Genomic DNA, 19671 nt, shown 5'->3' with positions numbered 1-19671 from the left:
GTAGACCACTGCTTTCAAACGGCAACAGTTCATAAAAACTTACAACACAACATTACACACAAATACACCCCTACACTCACATACATAGTCCATACAAATACATGCTTATATTCAAACACACAAACACAGCTCTGTGGTTAATTCAACACTGCAAAGATGGGAACATGGTAGGCCACCAGCTGGCAAAGCATTGTGTAAGTTGTACCACAGATAGGTATCTATCTTTTTTGCCATCCTTGCGATGGGGGATGCAAAAGGGGACACACTTTTCACAAGCTGAAGTAATTTAAGGGCCTGAATTGTCCCATTATCATAATGTCAACTTTCTCATATAGATCATTTATTGCTGTTTACAATATTTAGCAATACAATGGGCTCTAAACATATGGCAAAAGTATGATTGCAACCTTTATGTCATAGTACAGAGCTCAGCAAGCACACGTAGATATAGTTATCAAATTATACATTTTTTCCAGGTCTTGTTTGTTATGTGGTAGATTGTTAATGAATAATGAATTGCTCTGCCAGTGTTAGCTCTGTTCTAACTATACCACGTACTAAAGACTTCTGCGGATGTAGAGACTTTGTCATCTTGGAAAGGTGGTACCAAGTACTGGCCATGTTGCATGATGAGTGTGGCTTGTGAGCTCATCCGTTGGTATGTATTCTCCTTACAAGATCTACTTTTGTGGTTTATTACAAAGAGGAAGTTAATTAAAGCTAAGATGCAGTCAGAGAGTTTGAGAAAACCAGGAGGAAGAGAAAATGTACGGACAGAGCTACAATGAGGAAGTAAAGAACTTTCAGATACTAATATAACCGAGAACGCAAGAGTCTCACAAGTTAACGTACACACGTAGAGCCCATAAACAAACACGAAAAAAGTAGTTTGTGAGTGAGCAAAACTTTTCTTTATCTACAAGCGTCTTGTTTCTATGTTCATTAAGCTCTTAACTGAATTGCAGAGAATAGAATCAGACGATTAAACTTGTACAGTAATAGGAACAAGGTATTGAGATCTACCATCAATTATGTAATTTCTCTGATCAAGAAAGGCATTCCTAATAACTTCATATATTTATCTTGATTACATTTGGGCAAAAACAGTTAGCTATTCAGTTTTCTACAAATCATAAACAACCTGATGATAGGACTCAACGTAAAAGAGTACAAAGCTGATTAATACAAGTTATTGTAGAGGTGGATGTGGAGGTCTGTTTTCTGGTCCTGATGACCCTTCCTTAGTCCCAAACGACATAATGTTTTTAGCAAAGGTATATTCTGGAAGGTTGTCTGAAGCTGGTGATCTAAAGAGCTGCTGAAAATCTATCAGCTATATTACTGAAATGTGTGCATCCTTATTAATTGCACTGTACACCAGGAGCACTGGTGATACTATGCGATGAACAGAATTGTTGCATAACCAATAAACTCCGGCCAAGTCTAAGCTCCAATGATTCGGTCTGGTCTGCTTCCTGGTTCAGACAGAATCTGGAAGAGCAGAGACTTTATAGAAATTTTCAACATGCAAAAAAAATTACAAAAAGAAAATTTAAAGTCTCTTCACTTCCAGATTTTATAGTGAATTCTGTCTGAACCAGGAAGTGGACCAGCCCATCAGGAGGCTCTCATGCTATTCCTTGGAGTTTAGACTTGGCAGGAGTTTCTAATGAAATACAGGTGTATAGTGTCCCACAAAAATCTATCGTTGGTTATGGAACAGTGGCATATCCTTCTACCTAAGGCAAGGATGGCAACTTTTGCCCTGGGGGTAAAAACAAACAAATTGCCGTTTTTTGGGGCACAAAACTCACAGATCCCAGTGTTGATGGTGCTAGTCATGCAGAGCTTGTTTTAACATGGGAGGCTTGAAAAGTGTGACACCAGAACATTCAACTTACCCTCTCTTGCTATGTATTCTGAATCAATGATTCGCGCAAGTCCAAAATCACCTATTTTACAACCCAATATGTCTGACACCAGCACATTGGCAGCTCTGAGATCCCTGTGGATATAATTCTTTTTCTCAATGTAAGCCATGCCTTCTGCCACCTGAAAGGTAAAAAACAAAACCTTTTACAAGAAAATAAAAACACAACAACAAATCAACATAGATAGGAGTCAAGAACAGATAAATGTTCTTAAATGTCAGAAATAGGAGAAATGTTAGTCACAGCATAAAATAAAGAATAAAGCTAATTCATAGAGATAGCCTATTCTCTATGTCTACATATAAATGAGGCCTTATTGAATAAAGTGATAGGTGTACAGTTGAAAACCAAGTTAGAAAACTTGTTTAACTAACCGAACAAGCACACGCATATGCAGAGTAATGTCTGTATGATGTTCCATGTTTATCTTGTTAATTTTCCTGGTCGATCAAATAGGTAACTAGTTACAAGCCAGGTCTATCAGTGAACAGGTTGCTCTGTAACCAGTTTACCATTTGAGGTCTGAGCTCCATGCCTCGTGCTTTTTTCCCAAAGCTAAACATAGCAGGCCTTGCAGCAGCTGGAGAGCCAATGAATGACCAACACATGGATGTAGACAAGGGCATACTTCTCGATACAAAATAATTAATAGATCAATTAACTTGGCTAGTTTTTACTTCAATGTGTGATGTCATCAAAAACCCAAGTTACTTTTTTTATCTGTAAATGGACACTCTAAGTATCAAAACAACTTTACCTTAATTAAGAGTTTTGGTGTATAGATCATGCCCTTGCAGTCTAATTGCTCGATTCTCTGCCATTTAGTTCGTAATTCACCTTGTTTATGCAGCCCTGGTCACACCTCCCTGACTGTGGCTCACCCACTCTCTCTACACAGTTCCTGTGTTTTACCTTCCTTTTTCGCATATTGTGTTTAATTTAGAATTCATTATCTCCTGCTCTGTTGATACCTGCTGGAGCAAGACACAGCCTTCTGTGTGTGATTAACCCCTTTCCTGACATTAGGACATGTCGTATCATCCTCTGTAGAGTGTGCTTCAACACTGTTAGGACGACATGGAACATCTTAACGTTGTAGTGTGAGCAGAGTTAAAGGGAAACTCCAGTGCCAGGAAAACGATGGGGCCACGTCACATTCCGGCATGACATCAACGTGCTCCACCTTCACAGGCTTTCAAGGAGTAGCGGGAGGATCCGCTTTGGCACAGGGTGCGGACGGCGCCATTGGGGGTATACCAGAGTCTCATACTGACAATGTGAGTGGAGTATACTTGTTGGCTAATTTTTTTTTTTTTAAACAAAGGCCGGATTAGTAGAGGGGGGTGCTGGGATTTAGTAGAGGGAGGGGGGCAGTGATTTAGTATAGAGGGGGGAATGGGAATTAGTATATAGGGGGGGACTAGGAATTAGCATAGAGGGGGGACTGGGATTTAGTTTAGAGGTGGACTGGGATATAGTACAGAGGGGGGACTGGAATTTAGTAGAGGGGGGATGGGGTTTAGTAGAGGGGGATGCAATTTTTTTTATACTGTACTTTTCAAAACAAACCTTGTTTCTATAAAAAAATACGGGTCTTTGAGATTGACATGCTTGATGTAGAGTGTTGCACATAACACTCATTTATCATATAAATGCATACATCAATAGGTAGGTATCACAAACTGGAACCTTTTGATCTCTGCCACTGCATTTCCAAACAGACACAAGGCTTCATCTCTTGGAGAGAGGCTACCCAAACTGTGGGTCACTGTTTACCTGTCACATGTTGTATGTAGAAGAGAAACAGCTACAGATGTCACCCGTGATATTTTTCGACTTGTTTTTTCAAACAGTAAGCCTGTGGTTTACCGGTACATCAGATGTCAAGAGGGGAAATGCATTACACGCGTTTACTGTCTGCTAATAAAAAATACAGATGTAGCTTGTGGTCGGGATATGAATTAAGGAACTCCTTTACTTTCCTTTAGAAGTTAAAAATAACTATATACATTGGTTGGCCCTTGTTCACTAGAACCTGTTACAGCCCAGTAACATTTAATACCAAGAGTAGCATTTTGCAGAAGTGGAGGTAGGATTGTGGTTGTCCCATCGTGTACTTGTAATTGACTGCCCTAAAACGCAATACTTGGCTTGGATCAAGCGAAACTCCTGGAGCAGACTATATAAGAGAACGCCACTCTCGTTCTCATTGTATCAGTTGCAAATAATGATTGACATCTTAATGTGCTTTTTGAATTATTAACAATGTGACTAACGTAGAGCCTGGATGTCTACTTACTCCTTGCTAGAAAAAGGGGTAGCTAGGGGTGCCCAAACTCCTACCTGAACCCCCACAACTAGAGGTGGAAAACAATTTGTCTTTATTCTCGACTAGGACAGGGCAGGTAGAGTGGGCATGAATAGAGGGTTGAACAAATGGTAATGCCCTTCTTAGTATTAAATAGTATAAGTTATAGTCAATATTGCAGCAGTAGTAATTCATTAAGCTAGTTATTTGCACAATTTTCTTATGTGTTCTGCCCCTTACATGAAACAGTTTGCTGAGTTCTTTTCAAATGAACATTCCGATGTTTTATGGGTACATGATGGGTATTTTTTACACTGCAATAGATGTAATAATTTTAAGGAGAGCAAATACTTTGGCCAATATATGCATATTTTTTTCTGGAGAGCAATTGTAGTGAATTATTTAATATTCATTTTCAATATTTATGTCAGTATAAGTCAGGTCGGTGGACATTCATTTTAACTACCTCTCTATTGTTTAATTCCTGTTGCATTGCACCAGGAAAATTCCACCTTTTTGTATAATTGCATGCCTTCTCCAAAATATTTCTTTATATACTTAATATTACTTTGTTTTACATTGTTACACTACCAATAATTATCCTGAATCACGCAATTCCATGTGAAAAGGGTTTATTGATGGAATGGCGAATTCTGGCTTTAATAGCTGAGTTGTGGTTATGGTTGAGCTGAATGCAATCTAAAGATCAATTTATGAATTTGTAAATAAGATAATCGCTACAGATAAGTCTGGGGTAAACAAGCCAGATTAGATTTACTACAATCTGTTCCAATATGATGCACTTTTTCAAAATAAATTCACCTGCTCTTTGAAAACAAAAATATTAAATTCTATAAATGTCTCCGCTTGCTATGCAAATTGTAATAAAATAAATAAATTAACTGAAAATATGGAAGTCCCCAAACCCCCACTTAAAGGGACTCTCTAAGCACCAACATCCCTACTTTGTAATGTCTTGGTTCCTACATGCTGTCCCTGCACTCATACAAATGCTTTTCAGAGAAATGGCTATATTTGCGTTTGTCCATCAGTGTGTCTGTCATTGTGTCTCTAGTGTCAGTCAATCAAAACCGCCACTAGAAGGCACTTCCTAGTGAGAACTTTAACTAATTTAAATCTCATGGCACAGTGCAACAATAGTCGTGTAGGCCCAGCAAAGTCCCAATGCTTCTCTGTGAGCAGGATGAGCACTATGACTGGGATGGATAAAACGAGAGTTTAACAAAGTTCTTTCAAAAGGAGCTCAAAAATAGAAAGTGGAAAATGCTCATGTAAATAAACATATTTATTTATAACATTAGAGTATTCCTTTAAATAGAATAGGCCTGAAGATTGTTCTGTGAGGGTTAATAACCACAGGTTGTTGGTTTTCTATTATTAAACTTTACACCATAATTTGCTTAGGTGTATTATATACATTATATTTATATTTTGCAATACACCGATTTGCCAATTTTCACCCCCTTTTGGTTTGTCGAAATTGTTCCCAAAACTATCGCATAGGCGCAATTTATTTAAACAATAAGTGAATCCCAAACCGCCTAAAACAATTTTGAACGGAATTAATCACATTTTCCTGCTGTTAACAAGTCTAGTATATAACATATTTACTAATGTGCACCTCAACTTTTGTAACCTGGAAGCTGAAAAAAATGTTTTTGCTGGCGAATGTAATGCACATTTATACAAGAATATACTACTACACAGCATTGTGCTACAATGAAAATGTTTATTGCTATATATCATAGTAACATTGATGGTATTTCAATTTTAGTGCTACATGTTAAAGGATCACTATAGGGTCAGGAACACAAACACGTATTCCTGACCCTATAGTGCTAAACCCACCATTTAAGGAAAGCATTGGATTGGCTAAAATTGGCCTGGCAGCGGGGCCACATGACATTTTGGCCAATCCGGACCTCCTCATAGAGATGCATTGAATCAATGCATCTCTATGAGGAAAATTCAGCGTCTCCATGCAGAGCGTGGGGATGCTGAACGGCAGGACTGCTTACTGTGCAGCCCTGAGTCAGGAAGCCCCTCCAGTGGCCATCTGAGGAGTGGCCACTTGGAGGTGTCCCTAGGGGCAGTGTTTACATGAAAATGCCTGAAGGGAGCTATTATACTCACCAGAAAAACTACATTAAGCTGTAGTTGTTCTGGTGACTATAGAGTCCCTTTAAGTCTATTCTTTCATAAGCTCTCTTTCAGGAACAAAAAAAAGGCTTAAAGGATCACTATAGTGTCAGGAAAACAAAGCGTTTTTTCTGACACTATAGTGCCCTGAGGGTGCCCCCACCCCCAAGCTCCCCCTCCCGTGGCGCTGAAGGGATTAAAACCCCTTCAGCAGCTTACCTTAATCCAGCGCTGGGCTCCCTCGGCGCTGGTGACCTCTCCTCCCCTGCCGATGTCAGCTCCCTCGTCCGATGTCAGCAGAGCCGAATGCGCATGCGCGGCAAGTGCGCGCATTCAAAGTGTCGATAGGAAAGCATTTCTCAATGTTTTCCTATGGACGCTCTGCGCGATGGAGGCGAAATACTGCTATGTTAAAACTGCTATGTTTGCATCTGAAGGGTTAAAACCTGAGGGACCTGGGACCCAGACGACTTCATTGAGCTGAAGTGGTCTGGGTGACTATAGTGTCTCTTTAATTCACTAGTTTTATATCCCCTGTGTGAATTTGCCGCAATGCAATTCACCTGTTTGAATTCATCATCACTTTTAATTCTCCTGTGTGAGTTTGCCAGAAGGTAATTCACCAGAACATTTAGAATTACGCCCTGAATGTAATGTACCATCGAATCTAATGTGCATTTAAATTTAGGAAACTTTATTTTCCAAAAACGGTGCATATTAGATTAGAGTAAATACGGTATATATACCCATAGAAATACATTTAGATATAAGACCTGCGAGTTCTCGGATCTTTGCTTTTTTGTAAAATGTTTTGTGCACATATTATTTCTGCAGTTTTTTTCTTTGTTTTCTAAATTAATATATTTTTAAAGCAAGAAGCAGGTTCATCACTACTTTCATCACTACTGCAGACGGATGCCATTAAAGCTAAATTTAGACAGTCTCTCTACATATTTAGCTTGTGGTCACATGTCACTGATTAGCGCTGTGGTAGGAAGGGTGTCACTTTAGCTATGTTCCATTGCATCAACCAATTTTAATATTAGAGAAACTGTGTTTTTTTTTGTTTGAGTCGGTAAATAGCATGTACATATCCTGTTTGTTATTTGGAAATAAGACGATAAAGATGATAAAATAGATTCTGGGTAAGAAGATTCAAACATAGTAGTTGTACCAAATAACAACTTCATAGACATCTTAAACAAATCATGGATTTGGAGAAGGAACATCTGGGATTCCGGGTTGAGCCATTCATATCCTATTACGCACAGTGGTGTATCCTGGTTTTTTGCTGCCCTAGGCAGGACAAAACTCAGGCGCCCCCCTCCCGCCCGTGCCATCCCCACCCATCCCTTCCCCCGCCCCGCCTTCTAAATACACACACACACACACATTCACTGACAGATACGCATACACTAGCTAACAGAAACACACACACTAACAGACACAAACTAACAGACACTCACTAGCAGATACACACACACTCACACTAACAGACACACACACAGTCAGACACACACACACACACTAACAGACACACACTAACAGACATACACAGACACACTAACAGACATACACACACACACTAACAGACATACACAGACACACTAACAGACATACACAGACACATTAACAGACATACACACACACACTAACAGACAAACACACACACACTAACAGACACACACACACACACTAACAGACATACACACACACACACACACACACACTAACAGACATACACACACACACACTCACACACACTAACAGACATGCACACACTAACAGACATACACATACACTCACATTTTTTTTTCTATTTAACTCCCCCAGCCTCCTTACCTTTGGGAATGCGGGGGGGTGGGGGTGAGGGGTCCCTCTCTCCCTGGGGGTCCAGTGGCTGCTGGGCGGGCTGCTGGGCTGGTTGCCGGGTGGCACTGGCGGGCGGCTGGCGAGGGAGCACTTCCTCTGAGCTGTCCGCTCAGCTCTCTCGCGCACTGCAGAGTGAGGCTGGGAGCCGGAAGATGACGTCATATTCCGGTTCCCAGCCTCACTCTGCGGCGCGCGAGGGAGCTGAGCAGACAGCTCAGAGGAAGTGCTCCCTCGCCAGCCACCCGCCCGACCGGCAGCTCAGCATGTCATTTAGCCGCAAGGCTAACATGGCATCTGCCCTGGGCATTTGGGGGCGGCGTTTTTTGCCGCCCCCTGGAAAATGCCGCCCAAGGCAAATGCCTTGTTAGCCTCGCGGCTAAAACGTCCCTGATTACGCACTAAGGTCACTCTTGATTTTAAATACCGACAAAGTTCTGTAACAATTACACTTCACTTACAATTACAATTCCTGGTTTTCTAATAGTATTGGCAAGTTTTGCCAGTTATTGGGCTACTTTGTGATGTAACAAATCGTACAAAATTGTATTCCTATTACAACTTCTATTGTGGGGCAGCCCTTGTTTTACTGCTCCGGGATATTTTTTCTGATACGCGTTATCAGGTATGGTAGGACATTAGAGAAAAGGCAGTATAATACACACCAGACATAAAGCACTATAATGAACACAAGACATAAAGCACTATAATGAACACCAGACATAAAGCACTATAATGAACACCAGACATAAAGCACTGTAATGAACACCAGACATAAAGCACTATAATGAACACCAGACATAAAGCACTATAATGAACACCAGACATAAAGCACTATAATGAACACCAGACATAAAGCACTATAATGAACACCAGACAAAAGGCACTATAATGAACACAAGACATAAAGCACTATAATGAACACCAGACATAAAGCACTATAATGAACACCAGACATAAAGCACTATAATGAACACCAGACATAAAGCACTATAATGAACACAAGACATAAAGCACTATAATGAACACCAGACATAAAGCACTATAATGAACACCAGACATAAAGCACGATAATGAACACCAGACATAAAGCACTATAATGAACACCAGACATAAAGCACTATAATGAACACCAGACAAAAGGCACTATAATGAACACAAGACATAAAGCACTATAATGAACACCAGACATAAAGCACTATAATGAACACCAGACATAAAGCACTATAATGAACACCAGACATAAAGCACTATAATGAACACCAGACATAAAGCACTATAATGAACACCAGACATAAAGCACTATAATGAACACCAGACATAAAGCACTATAATGAACACCAGACAAAAGGCACTATAATGAACACAAGACATAAAGCACTATAATGAACACCAGACATAAAGCACTATAATGAACACCAGACATAAAGCACTATAATGAACACCAGACATAAAGCACTATAATGAACACCAGACATAAAGCACTATAATGAACACCAGACAAAAAGCACTATAATGAACACCAGACATAAAGCACTGTAATGAACACCAGACATAAAGCACTATAATGAACACCAGACATAAAGCACTATAATGAACACCAGACATAAAGCACTATAATGAACACCAGACAAAAGGCACTATAATGAACACAAGACATAAAGCACTATAATGAACACCAGACATAAAGCACTATAATGAACACCAGACATAAAGCACTATAATGAACACCAGACATAAAGCACTATAATGAACACCAGACATAAAGCACTATAATGAACACCAGACATAAAGCACTATAATGAACACCAGACATAAATCACTATAATGAACACCAGACAAAAAGCACTATAATGAACACCAGACATAAAGCACTATAATGAACACAAGACATAAAGCACTATAATGAACACCAGACATAAAGCACTATAATGAACACCAGACATAAAGCACTATAATGAACACCAGACATAAAGCACTATAATGAACACCAGACAAAAAGCACTATAATGAACACCAAACATAAAGCACTATAATGAACACAAGACATAAAGCACTATAATGAACACCAGACATAAAGCACTATAATGAACACCAGACATAAAGCACTATAATGAACACCAGACATAAAGCTCTATAATGAACACCAGACATAAAGCACTATAATGAACACCAGACATAAAGCACTATAATGAACACCAGACATAAAGCACTATAATGAACACCAGACATAAAGCACTATAATGAACACCAGACAAAAAGCACTATAATGAACACCAGACATAAAGCACTATAATGAACACAAGACATAAAGCACTATAATGAACACCAGACATAAAGCTCTATAATGAACACCAGACATAAAGCACTATAATGAACACCAGACATAAAGCCCTATAATGAACACCAGACATAAAGCTCTATAATGAACACCAGACATAAAGCACTATAATGAACACCAGACATAAAGCACTATAATGAACACCAGACATAAAGCACTATAATGAACACCAGACAAAAAGCACTATAATGAACACCAGACATAAAGCACTGTAATGCACAGTACAAGCACAGTATTATGCATGCCTGCAGAATTTAATTTACCCATATGGGAATGCTTGAGCAGCACTTGGCATACATGCAGTATTTTCACAGCCACCATTGTTACCAGCAATGCCACCATGTCACTGGCACACTCCTAATGCCAGTCTTGTCACCACCCATTCTCCTGCTTTGCTGAGTTGACACTTGCCAATGCAGGCAAGTATGCAAAAGGGAATTGCACAGTGGGAATTTGACATGGAATATTGGGGTAAATTGCAATAAAGCGTTGGCTATTGATCAATAATGTGTTCTTGACTTTTGGCCAGATTATTGAGACAGATGTCACAGATCCTTTTACTGGTGGTGGTGCTGCGGACATCAATGAAACTATTAACAGAGAACTGCGCCTGAACCAACTTCTTACTCTCAAAATATTGATCCCTATAGGCAGATATCAAGCTTAACAACAACAATAACTATTGTGAGCTTTTCAACTAAATCCCATTCTGAAGGAAGCAGGCAGCCAAATGCATTGGTGATGTTAATACATGACAGATGGGTCATCACCCTGTTATGTTCCATACGGACATTGCAGGGTCTATATCAGGCCTGCACAACCTGTCGCCCCCCTATATATTTTTTTAACTACAAAACCCATGATTATTTTAATGAAACAGATTGCCAACACCCATGTTTTTTTTTAAATGAAACAGATAGTCAGGGGATCATGGGAGTTGTAGTTCAAAACATCTGGGGGGGGGAGGGGCGGGGTACAGGTTGTGCAGGCCTGGTCTATGTGTTTCTTTTAGATGCCACTAAATGAACCGATGTTTTAAACATGCGTATTTACTAACTTATCGATTTTGCTAGTTATAGTTTAGTTACAGCTGTTATATGTCCTTTAATTTGTGTAATTAGTTAAGGTTACATTATTAATGAATAAAAACAAAAGATAGGATAAGCGCTATATGAACAGCTGTAAGATCCCAAAGAAAGGCTGCACACACTAAATGCAAGGGGTTAATTATTAATTAATAGCATTGGGATAGATCATCACGTCATGGGAGGTGTGGTGGTGCTGGCCCTGCTCATGTGCTAACACTTAGAAATATCACGTGGCGCTGGTTTATTGTTAGAAAAGTGTTCATGAGATCTTTTCAAAGTTTTGTTTTCTATTAAAAATAGTGTCAGGTTTCCTATCGGTTTATCATCCGTATACCTTCATAACGTATCTACATATGAACACCATGTATAAATCAGGACTCTCTATCGTAGAAGAAGCTCTGTCATAAAAGAGTGATATTAAATGATTAAGCATTGTAAAGTCTGCCATTCCATTTACGCTATTTACTAACAATTGGAACATAATGGGGCATTACCTCCCTATCGCCATTAATGCCTCTGTGGGAGCTTCTATTTTCCCCTTGTGCCTTTTAAAACCATCACTGCTACTTAGTAAGATCAAATAACTTAACACAGTTACATTTAAATTATTGTTGGATTTCAGGTAAACCCTGCGGTCTAGCTTTTAATATTACCCAGTTTAACCCCTTAAGGACCAAACTTCTGGAGGAAAAGGGAATCATGACATGTCACACATGTCATGTGTCCTTAAGGGGTTAAAGAGACTCAGTTGGCTAAGCTTGGAAGGATACAATGTTGATTACATTAAAATGTACTAAAATGTACAGTAAATATATTAACACAATGTATAGTTTTAACAAACTTACAATTTATAGTTTGTTTAACCCCTTAAGGACACATGATATGTGTGACATGTCATGATTCCCTTTTATTCCAGAAGTTTGGTCCTTAAGGGGTTAAAGGACCACTCTAGTGCCAGGAAAACATACTCGTTTTCCTGGCACTAGAGTGCCCTGAGGGTGCCCCCACCCTCAGGGTCCCACTCCCGCCGGGCTCTGGAAAGTGTTTAAAACGTACCTTTTTCCAGCGGTGGGCGGAGAGCTCTCCTCCTCCAATCCTCCTCTTCTCCTCCCCGTCGGCTGAATGCGCACACGCGGCACGAGCTGCGCGCGCATTCAGCCGGTCACATAGGAAAGCATTCATAATGCTTTCCTATGGACACTTGCGTGCTCTCACTGTGAAAATCACAGTGAGAATCACGCAAGCGCCTCTAGCGGCTGTCAATGAGACAGCCACTAGAGGAAATAGGGGAAGGCTTAACCCATTCACAAACATAGCAGTTTCTCTGAAACTGCTATGTTTATGAAAAAATGGGTTAACCCAGGAAAGGACCAGGCACCCAGACCACTTCATTAAGCTGAAGTGGTCTGGGTGCCTAGAGTGGTCCTTTAAATACAGGAATGCAATGTCGCAAATAATTGATAACGGCATTTTAAGTTAAACCCACATCACATTTCCATCAAAGGGACACTTTTTCATTATAGGTTAATCTGCAACTCATTGTTGATGGGAATATCATAGTAACTGATAATTCATTATTTTAACCAACCTGTGCAGCCATGTCCACCAGTTTATGAAACCGTAGCTTTATACCTTCTTCTGTCTTCAGAAAATCAAGCAGGCTTCCTAGACAATAGGTAAGGAAACAATATTAATAAAGTCTTCAGGTCATAACCATTGTTACACTAAATCCAGCCACAGGTTTACATTGAATAGATTATATTATACAAATATATTAGTGAATATATTATACAAATATATTCACTAAGCAGTGAAATATGGCAAACATTGAGCATTCAGAGCAGGAATGTTTAATGAATATATATAACGTTTGACACAATGAGGTTTTATTAAATGTGCAGTTAAAGGACAACTGTTATAAAAGTTTAATTTTACATATTTTGTAAAAGTTTATTACATTGAATGAAACTTAATGTTATTAAATTATGTTTATTGATTTTCTTTTTTGGAAAATGTAACTTTTTTATCTGGTTGAGCAGCGATGGGTCAGACTCTACTTACTTGACCAACTGTTTTTGCGATTGTTCTCTTTGAAACCGTAGCAGAAGGGAAGTTAACCTTCTGACCCAACATGGCCGCTAAGCCAGATAAAGTGAAATATTCTCAAAAAAATCAATATACATTATTTGAAAAACAAATATATCAGTATGTTTCATCAAATGTAATAAACATTTTAAAAAACGAGAAGTGACAGTTGTCCATTAAGCTTTCTTCTGAAAGCTGTGTAGATTAAAACATAAATCAGTGAAGGTTGATGGGGCAGCACTTGACATGAGTGGACTGGCAGACTTGTGAGAAAAATAATCTTTCATCCACCAGTTTGTAGTTTGTTTGTTTTTTCTCAAATATTCTCGCCTTATAGGGGCAAAATCAAATATGAGATGTGTTCCTGGAACACAAAATATTAGTGTTATTTTTTTTTGGCAGCCACAAATAAAACTTGATGTTGCCAGTGTAAAATGATCTCTTGTCATTCTCTGAGGACCAGACCCTGGATACTCTGATTGTGATTCCACTAAGAAGCAGGTGATATCAGCTTTCTCAGGCAACAACCGTCCTATCTAGTAAGGGTGACATCAATGCTCTCAGACAGGACATTAGGGTCCTCTTCCAAGTTGACATAACAGTGGACGGAGAAGAGATAGACATGATTATAAGCTGCATAGCAGTAGTGGAGGAAGATACATGAGCTCTCCACACCAGCCTTACAACCCCGGGGCTTTAACTCTATATCTACATTAATCCCAGGCAGAGCTAGTATAATTGAGTGCTGTTACTAACGTGAACAGTTTAATATGAACACGTTAGAGGCTCTGAGTATCCACTACATATTTCCCATTACGGTTGGCCAATATCTACACGGTATTGCTTCCTGCTAAAGTCCCAAAATTTCAAGATAAAATTTAGAAACTAGTGGAGGAGCTGCAGGACAAGACCTATTACATTTTGGTAAAAATATACCTTGATTGTCATGGAAAAATAATATTGCATGATTTTCTTTATGAATAATTTAAATGCATCAATGTAAAGAGCCCTAAAAATGCAAATTTTCCAAAATAAAATTACACTATATGAAATATAAAGTAACACTGAACATATCATATTTGTTTTCATCTTTTCTTTGAACAATTGTAATTTTTTAAATAAATTTACATAGGGCAAAGTCATCGGGGTCAAAGGTAAAGTCTTAAATGTTTATTTACTAAAATAGAATTTGACAAGTGAATAACTAATTGGTCAAATAGTCCAATTTATTCCAAACTAGCAATTTTTCATTTTGGATATTTTGACATGGAGTTTACAATCTACTTATTAATGCTTCTCAGTTCCTTGTAAATAAACCATTAATAATTTATGGTTTTATATTACCCATTACAGAGACAGTTACATCAAAAATATAATGATTTACATAGTTACATAGTTACATAGATGTAAAGAGACTTGCGTCCATCAAGTTCAGCATTCCTCACATATGTTTTTGCTGTTGATCCAAAAGAAGGCAAAAAAACCTAGTCTGAAGCGCTTCCAATTTTGCAAAAAACTAGGAAAAAATTCCTTCTTGACCCCAAAATAGCAGTCAGATGTCTCCTTGGACATCAGAAATAGTTTTTTTTTCTCTAAATATATCTCCCCTTTGTAGAAATATAACATGTGCCCTTACCATTAGCCATGAACTCAGTCACAATGTATATTGGTTCCTTAGTAACCACCGCTAGGAGCCGTACCAGCTTATCGTGCTGGAGTGTCTTCATTAAATTGGCTTCTTCCAAAAATGCTACGGGAGACATTGTTCCCTCCTTTAAAGTTTTAATAGCAACCTTGGCATTATTTTTATAAAATCCTGTAATGGCAGAGCAAAAGACAATACAATGAAACCACAGTCTACAGGGCTCTTCAATAAACTGCCAATGGCTGGCCAGTTGAGGTAACATATTATAAGAGTTGGGGAAAATATCATTAATTCGTAATGTAGAAAGGTTTGGGGGTTATTGAAGAAACCTTTACTGTTCAACCAATAAAGATTGTACTTACCCATCCACACCTCTCCAAACTGGCCTGCTCCAAGTCTCTTCACTAGTCTGACAGAGTCGCGTGGGATCTCCCACTCATCTGGCTGCCACATGTTCTGACCTTGAATCCGGCACGGCTGCACCAGTTTATAACACAAGCCATCAGGTCTTTCTAGAAGAGCAAAGAATGAAATAAGTATGAGATATCCTGAACTTTCAGAACAATGTTTGTGTATATCCACTAAATTTCCCACTACATGCAGTTTACTGGGAGCTGTAAGTAGGCTCCAAAAATTGTGAGTGTACATCTCTACATATTCACTCCACCCAGTATACTAAACATAATACACTATATTGTCGTCATATTTTTCTTTCTACATACCTCTGGATCGTCCTCCATTGGACCAAGACATCAAGTATATCCATAGGCGGGGATTATAACACCCACTCAAATCAATTTGGAGCTAATTATCAGCTCCGTATATTGTAAGTGCAATTCCATTTTTTTTCATTCTATTATATTACCAACTTACTATACTATATTTTGCACTGTTCTCTCTTCTCATTACAGACTAGCCCACATTGACCTGGGTTTGAGGATACCTCCAAGGCACTACTCCACTCTTCACATACAATAACGACTTACAACCAGAAAGTAGAGGCTGTGGTTTGGGTTGTTGAGGTTCCCTACCCAATTATTTAACAAGTGTTAGAAACCTATTACTTTGTGTTAGGTTTTGTAAATATCATCCAGCATTTTCAAGGACTTCTAATCAAGAATAAATCATAGGATATCCTTACCTGAATAATGTTTCACTAAATCTTTTAGATTTGGGAACATCAGTGCCGGAGTTATGTAGAAACCGCCATTGTCCAGTGTCCTAATTTTATAGTGTTTGATTAAATCGCCATGTTGAGAATCCGTGTCTCTCACAGAAAGTGAAAATGTACCTGAAACCAAATCAGAAGTAAAAAGAAATAGCGGTTATCAAAGAAACTGTTTTAGAAATGGACTTAATGCAAATGTGCTAATCCATTAAATTTTATGGATGGTGAGGGTCAGGGGAAATATAGTCCAACAATACCAGGTACGGCAGGATGGGATACATGATCAAAAGGTTTCTCGCGTCTCAGATGGTTCTAAACTTTGTTTCACATTATGTTCAACCAGTCTTCCAACTTGCTGTGAATCGTAGGAAATGTAGTTTAAAAATTGTAAGGGGCCAGGGTTTGCATAACTGCCCTAAATTATTTCATCTTTAAAATATCATTATTTTTATTCTAATAAACAAACTGTCATAGAAGGATAAAAGGAGGCTAGAAGGAGCCATCCTTGTCCTTCTACTACATTGGTTCTCCTATCAATATTGCAAAACACACAATATGGCACATTGAATATGGTATATTGAATATGGTATATCGAATATTGCACATTGAGTATGGTATATTGAATATGGTATATCGAATATTGCACATTGAGTATGGTATATTGAATATGGCACATTGAATATGGTATATTGAATATTGCACATTGAGTATGGTATATTGAATATGGGATATCGAATATTGCACATTGAGTATGGTATATTGAATATGGCACATTGAATATGGTATATTGAATATTGCACATTGAGTATGGTATATTGAATATGGTATATTGAATATGGTATATTGAATATTGCACATTGAATATGGGATATTGAAAATGTATTGCCATGAAATATCTGGCTGAAATATATAGTTTTGTTCTACCACAAATATATGTCTTTCAAATATAGTTATGGTCTCCACCCTCTGCATGGAGACACTGAACTTTCCTTACAGAGATGCATTGATTAATTTCATCTCTATGAGGAGATGCTGATTGGCCAGGGCTGTGTTTGGCTTGTGCTGGCTCAGCCCCTAATCTGCCTCATTGACAGTCTCAGCCATTCCCATGGGGAAGCATTGTGATTGGCTCAGTTCATAATTTCTGATGTCAACCAAACAGGCAAATCAGTGACAGAGACAAGAGCAGTAGACTGGAATACGATTTTGGTATATTTATGGGGGCAAGGGTGGGCCAGGGGAGCTATATGGGGTTTTTTAACACTTTTGGGTCAGGAAAATATGTTTGTGTTCCTGATCCTATGATGTTCCTTTAACCGGGCACTACAACTATGTGTTGGTTTCAAGTAAAATTATTATTTGCTTCTAGTGGCATGAATCTGTGTAAGCTGACTGGAGTAAATTTCATTGATTTTGCCAAGGCTTTTGATATGGTAGGACAATCACTAAACATTGTTTAATAATATTATTCATCAATATTCAATTTGTGTTCATTGCCAATGACATATCCCTCTGAATCAAAGAAAAACGTGGGCATCTGCGTTGGAACACAATATAATCTGAAGGTGACAGTCCTTTGAGTTTGAAGAGGCAAATTGGTTTCCTATCACTTGTGAGGCTCTTAATACTAAACAGAATTCAAAATTCTAAATACCAGTGGAACAACAAAGCAGTTTTTTGTTGACGTGTACCAAGTATGAGGGATGTTTTTTTTTTTTTGTATCTTTTAATTTTTATGAAGAATTATTTAGAATTTTCAAAAGGTCTATAGATTTATCATAGTGTACTTAAGGGGACACTCCGGACACATGCCATGTACCAACACATCTTCATATTCTCATACTCAGCACAGTCAGTGAGAGATCAGGGTGAGTCAATCTGACCCTCTTTCAGCTTAGCAAAACTTTGAAACACAGATAATAAGGGCAGTGATTGGGTGTGGGACGTAGTCAAGTTAACAGCTTAGATACACCGACTTCTCATTTGCCGAACTACTCTGTGCACCATCCAAACAAACATTATGTGAAAAGGGGAGGCATTTGCTAGGGTGATGGGTTTAAAATATGAATTGGGATCAAATACGTTTAAGTGGTGTTCATGCCCCAATTATTCCTTTAAACAACCTGGCCACACCATTTGTAAATAAATGAATATACAATTTCCTCATAAAAAATCACCACAGGAACAGCTGAATATTTACCCAAATAGCACATGCATTATTAAATAAACAATGTATGCTATATACTTTAGTGTTTTTTGCTTATTTCATTTTGCATCTCATTTTTATATAATAGTTTTAAAAACGACAGCAAGAGAATAACTAACTTAACCAAAATATGATTTTGTCATTTGCATCCAGGATACCAATTATTAGACCCCTTTCTACTATCCTTATTTATAAGTGCCTCTAACACTATGTGAAATATTTCGACTGAGCTCACTCATACAGTCAACAGACACAAACATCTATACACGTGAAATAAAGAGACAAGTTAAGGATGAATTGGGCAGAATGCTGACAAGAATGTTACTATCCTATTGGAACAAAACATTAAATGATATCCAATTAAGCAAGATACATTCTAACTGTGTTTTATTGGCAGTCAGTTTCTATAAATATATTGTGGTCAGACCCCAATCTAATCTAAGTTCCAGACCTTATCTCAAACTAGTCATGCTGTTGATTAGCCAAGAAACTAATTTTAGTCTCAGAGAAAATAGATTTCTTGTCAAATGCTACAGAATATTGCGCTGGTAAATATGGTAAGCTGTGATGTCAAATAATGAAGAAATTGATTTGTGGGTTATATTTACACCAGGAAGCTTGCATCACGAACATCACACCATCAGCATTCATCTTCTCATATATACACACACATGACATATACTCCAATATCCCACCCACCACCCACTATTATATTTACATGCAATACCTTGGCTAGTTTCACTATCTCTGATGAGAAATGTTCCACGGACATTTCCAGGCGCTAACAACTGCCTTTCTGCATCTTTTCGACTTATACCTTTAAAGAAGAATCTATAAACAGAAAATAAAGTATCAAGTTTGATTTCATAA

General features: G+C 38.3%; 1 protein-coding gene across 1 annotated transcript in view; it reads right to left on the bottom strand.

Annotated features, from left to right (window-relative positions):
- Positions 1–19671, bottom strand: part of BLK (BLK proto-oncogene, Src family tyrosine kinase) — a 72515-nt gene that overhangs the window by 7776 nt on the left and 45068 nt on the right. Inside the window, exons 6-11 of the mRNA XM_063442019.1 lie at positions 19529–19632; positions 16569–16718; positions 15790–15939; positions 15419–15598; positions 13286–13362; positions 1902–2052 (exon numbers count right to left, since the gene is read on the bottom strand). Of these exons, the coding sequence (XP_063298089.1) occupies positions 1902–2052; positions 13286–13362; positions 15419–15598; positions 15790–15939; positions 16569–16718; positions 19529–19632 (812 nt within the window). The remainder of the gene's footprint in view (positions 1–1901; positions 2053–13285; positions 13363–15418; positions 15599–15789; positions 15940–16568; positions 16719–19528; positions 19633–19671) is intronic.

This window comes from Pelobates fuscus, chromosome 2 (assembly GCF_036172605.1).
Source record: "Pelobates fuscus isolate aPelFus1 chromosome 2, aPelFus1.pri, whole genome shotgun sequence".
In the NCBI taxonomy this organism is placed as follows: Eukaryota; Metazoa; Chordata; class Amphibia; order Anura; family Pelobatidae; genus Pelobates; species Pelobates fuscus.
Note: the sequence above shows the minus strand (reverse complement) of the source record. Positions and strands in the feature narration are given on the sequence as shown.